Source organism: Enhydra lutris, unplaced genomic scaffold (assembly GCF_002288905.1).
Source record: "Enhydra lutris kenyoni isolate GAN:26980312 unplaced genomic scaffold, ASM228890v2 scaffoldscaffold33, whole genome shotgun sequence".
NCBI lineage: Eukaryota > Metazoa > Chordata > Mammalia > Carnivora > Mustelidae > Enhydra > Enhydra lutris.
The window spans coordinates 1,866,326-1,870,885 of record NW_019154117.1 but is presented as its reverse complement, the minus strand read 5'-3'; the positions used below and the strand labels follow the sequence as shown (position 1 = coordinate 1,870,885).

The window sequence follows — 4,560 nt, the reverse complement described above, 5'->3', positions numbered from 1 at the left end:
CCCCTACCATGCAGACATACCTCCTCACCATGCACACACACCGCCCCCCGCTGTGCACATGCACACCCACCATGCACATGCAGTTCCCCCACCGTGCTCACACACGCCCCACCGTGCATAAAGAGCACCCGTGCCCAGAGGAAGCCCATGGCAGGGCATGCCCCCCGCACAGTGGTGGAGCCAGCAGCATGTGCTGTCTCGTCACTCCTCCGTGACGACACTGTTCAGTGCGTGATTCCTCAGATACCACCGCCTCACTTATTTTATAAGCTCCTTAAAACTCTCCAGGCAGCAAGAGGTAACTTTACACAACCTGACAGTGTCGAGTCCCTTCCTGCCAAGCTCCCCCTCCCACCTACACCATACCATCCTCCCTGCTGCCCCTAGCAGTGCAGCTCTCCTGCGTCCACCCACATCGTCCTCTGCCCAGCGGCCACAAGAACACGCCAACATGCACATGCAGTCCTACGTGCACGCACGGATCACTGCCAGAATGTCTCCCCGAGTCACAGAGCCGGGGGCGGGAGGGGTCCTGCACCTGCCGTGGAAACACACCGCACAGCTGCTACCAATGAGACAGGCCAGTGGGATGGGAGTGACAACCCCCAACGGGCACCAGTGCCCGTGAGCCCAGGACACCTTGCAGAATGGAAGCTCAATTCCCTGGTCAGAGGGTGGATTGCTGAGTTACTGGGACCGGCGCACAGAAGGGCAGAAAATCAGACTCCCCCACCCTCAACAATCTTAGTCCACGTTACGCACATGCATTCTAGATGTGCTCAAGGGCGGGGTCCAAGAACACCAAACGAGACAAGCCCGCCAGGTAACCAAGAGACAGCCCAGGTCACCTTCCTGATGGACACTGGTAACAGAGTCATAATAAACAGAGACACATTCAGCTGCAAAATGACCTAATCCTGACGGCGAATGACACCAGAACAAGCAGCAGAAAACAGAACGGGGTGGGGGTGGGGTGGTCAGCATCTTCAAGGCAGGAGACAATCATCCACGTCCGTAACACACAGCCGCTACAGATGGGCAATGAGCAACAGCCCGAGAGAACACAACGGCCCAGTCACAGCTCGAGGCGCCTCTATCCCTGTGCGCGAAGAGCCTGACTTACCAGCACGCGAGGGCACGGCGTCCCACAGCTCTGCCCTTGCAGATAGACGCGCTCCGGAAGCCCCCGTGGCCGCCGCCGAGAAAGCGCCCCGCAACCAGAAGCACGGCCTCGCAGAGGAGACATCCACCACTGGATCGTCTCCCAAACAGATCTGACGTGGTCTACGGAACAAAGAGACCCACGCCCTGACCCAGCACGACCACTCCCTGAAATCCACACACTCAGTCACAGCCCCGTGCATGTGGCCACAGTATTTCGGGCAGCCCTGTTTACACTGGCTGTGTCTTCTTGCTCTGTGGCCGCTCTAACATTTCAATGACCACAGACTGGGTGGCTTAGAGCAACGGCGATCTGTTCTCTCTCCCTTATGAAGGCCCCACGTCTAACATCAGTTTCGCCGGGCTGAAATGACGGTGTCACCAGGGCCGCGTCCCCTCTGGAGGCTCTGGGCAGGACCCTTCCCTGCCTCGTTCAGCTTCTGGTGGCTGCCGGCATTCCTTAATTTGTGGCCACTGTATTAGTTAGGGTCCCCAGAGGCATAATCAATAGAATGTAAACATATAAAGAGATTTAGTATAATAAATCAGATCCCACAGTCCTGCAGGCTGGAAGCCCTGATATGCGCATGGGCGAGCTGGAGACCCTGGAGAGAGGATGGTGCAGGTCCCAGCTCCAGCCTGGATCGGAAAGTGGGAGAAGACCACCATCTAGCTCGGCGCAGCCTGGCAGAGCGGGAATTCTCCCTCGCTCCACCTTTCTGCACGTTCAGGCCTTCCACTCATTGGGCGAGGCCCACCGTCACCCAGGAGGACAGTCTGCTTTACTGTCCTCTGATGTGAGTGTGAATCTCGTCCAGAAACACCCTCACAGACACGCCCAGAATCCTGGTGGACCAGGTATCTGGGCGCTGGAGGCACACCAAGCTACCACCTAAAACCAGCCACTGTGCACATACAACTCTAACCTCTGTCCTCACGACCATCACCTTCTGCTCGTCTTCCACCTCCCCGACCCCTGCCTTCCTCTTGGAAGGTTGCTGGGATGGCATTTGGGTAACCAGGGAACGCGGGACCCCTTCCCACGTCAATGTCCTTAACTGACTCACACAGGCACAGACGGCTCCAGCCAAGGCGGCACTCAAAGTTCCAGGGACTGAGCCTGACCTGTTCGGGGCCACTCCTCAGCTTCCTACAAGGGACCACAGGACTAATCCCACTGCCTGGGCGGCAGCTCCAAGTAGGACCTGCAAGTAGGACCTAGTCCAAGCTGCAAGGGAAACCTGTTCAGTCGGGAATCACCTCCCCGACCCCCAAATTCAGCCTGGAAGACAAGAGGCACCGTCTCCTCTCTGTAATGAATGCTCCCCGGCCTCTCGGCTTACAGTGAGGCAGTGGGCAAACATGGGCCACTTCGTGCCGGCAAACATGAGTGCCCACTGGGCTGAGAGGTGGGGCTGCTCCCGACCCCGGTGGTTAGCCTTGCCTTTCCCGGGAAACACTCCAGGCACGAGGACTGTCTGTGCAGGTCTGCACGGGAGGAGGGAGGCGCCTCCCTGCTAAAACCATCCCTGCTCCCACACCACGTGGGCTACAGAGTCCTCAGGCCGGCCAGGGCACCCCATGGTGAGCTTGGCCTCGTCCACACTCCCAGTCCTGCCTCCAGATTCATCAGTGCCCAGAGCTCGGCCAGGGAGCACCCCTTCTCCCTGCACAAGCAACGCTGACCCCCACTCCTGTGGCACAGCCCTTGTCCTTCCAGTGGTGACCGAGGCTTCCTGAGGAGTCCCGCCCAGCCAGCTCCACTGACACAGACATGGACAAGGCTCTTCCCGGGCAAGCAGCCACCCCCGGGAGACCCCTCACTTGGTCTACAGACATCTCCCCAGCTCTGGGCTTAGGGCCCCAGCCCATCCACTCTTTGAAACTTCACCTGTCCCCAGGCCTGCCTCCCTGCCTCCTGGAGAGCTGGGCTCATCTAGGACCCTCCATTTCTCCAGTTGCTCAGCCAAAACTTGCAGTACCCTCGACTACCATTCACTGCAGACCCAACCTGTCAGCAAGTCCTCTCAGCTCTGCTCCAAACAAAGGCCTAGTCGGGCTATCCCCCCACCTTGGCTGCTGTGCCCCAGGCCTGTGTCACCACCCCCTCTCCAGACCACACCACAACCTCCTACAGGCCACCCTGCACCCTGCTGTGCTCCGTTGTCCCGCAGAAGGCTGTGGGCCTATCCAAACCCCTGGCTCCAGGGCTCCCATCCCAGCATCCCCAGCGCCAAGAAGCTGCCAGGCGCCCCAGGTACCCTGAATACAGGAGGCACAGTCCTGTCTCGGAGCCTTTGCAGCTGCTGTCCCCTCTGCCTGGGGAATATCTCCCCAGACCCAGGCACCGCCCTAACTTCCCTTCCCCAGCCGCCCTCCTCAGCGAGGCCTCCCGGTGCCCCCTCTCCCGGATTTCCCTCCTGTGCACCCAGGACCATCTCACTGCTTCTGACCAACTTACTGATTCCGCGTATGCTCCATCCTCCCCAACATCAGAGCACCTCCCCCGCGTGGAGACCCTGGTGCCCAACACAGGAGTTCAGCGCAGAGATGGGGTCTGCAGGGGCCCGTCCTCCCCTGGGGGTGGTGGGGGAGTTGGGGCTTGCCACCCTGGGCCAGCCATGCCATCCCGACACTGCACCCCGTGCACGGGCTCGCTCGCCAGCAGCAGCGGAGATGTGACCCCCAGGGCCGGGGCACGTGCCGGAGAACGTGTCAGACACCCCAGCGAGTCGCGAAGTGAAAGGCTCAGTTCACTGGCTTCACCGTGTGCATGACAGCCCTGCCATATGCCCGCCCCGTCAGAGAAAAGCGGGCCTTTGTGCGCTATAAATAGCCTGGCCAGATGTGGATACGCCTGTGGGTTTGTTCCCGGGACTCTGGCTCGGCCCAACACGGCCCCCACGACAGCCCCTGGCAGCAGGACCCCGGGAGGCCGAAGGCACGGTGCACCCAGGGGCAGGACGGGGTTACCCAGTGGTCCCCCCTCCCGCCAGAACGAAGCCCATGGTTCCCAACACCATCACGAGCAGGTGGCTGGCTGACCAGCGTGTGCGGGAGATGGCTGCCGGCGGAAGACCAGGCTGCTGGCGCATGGCATGCTCCTTTATGCACAGAAAACAGGGACACGGGGGCTGGGATCGGGGAGCCGGGGGGCCCTGCAGGGACGAGTGTGCCCACAAAGCCGAGTGCTGGGTCTCTGTGCAAGAGAGATGCCCTCTGAGTGCAGAGCCCGCGTCTCCGATGAGGGCCAGCCACCTACGAGTCAATGCCGCGGAAATGCGGAGGCAGGCCGCTTAGGGCGGGTCTCACGTGCTCCTGAAGCCCCAAGGACCCGCCACTAATCGGGCCCACCCGACGGGCACAGGCACTCACAGCCGCAGTCCAGATGCCTGCTTC

The 4,560-nt window shown here is 60.8% G+C and overlaps 1 protein-coding gene across 1 annotated transcript in view; it reads right to left on the bottom strand.

Annotated features, from left to right (window-relative positions):
- Positions 1 to 3,657, bottom strand: part of LOC111153493 (semaphorin 4D) — a 47,332-nt gene extending 43,675 nt beyond the window's left edge. Inside the window, exon 1 of the mRNA XM_022512546.1 lies at positions 3,623 to 3,657. Within this exon, the coding sequence (XP_022368254.1) occupies positions 3,623 to 3,654 (32 nt within the window). The 5' untranslated portion in view covers positions 3,655 to 3,657. The remainder of the gene's footprint in view (positions 1 to 3,622) is intronic.
- Between the last annotated feature and the right edge of the window lie 903 nt (positions 3,658 to 4,560).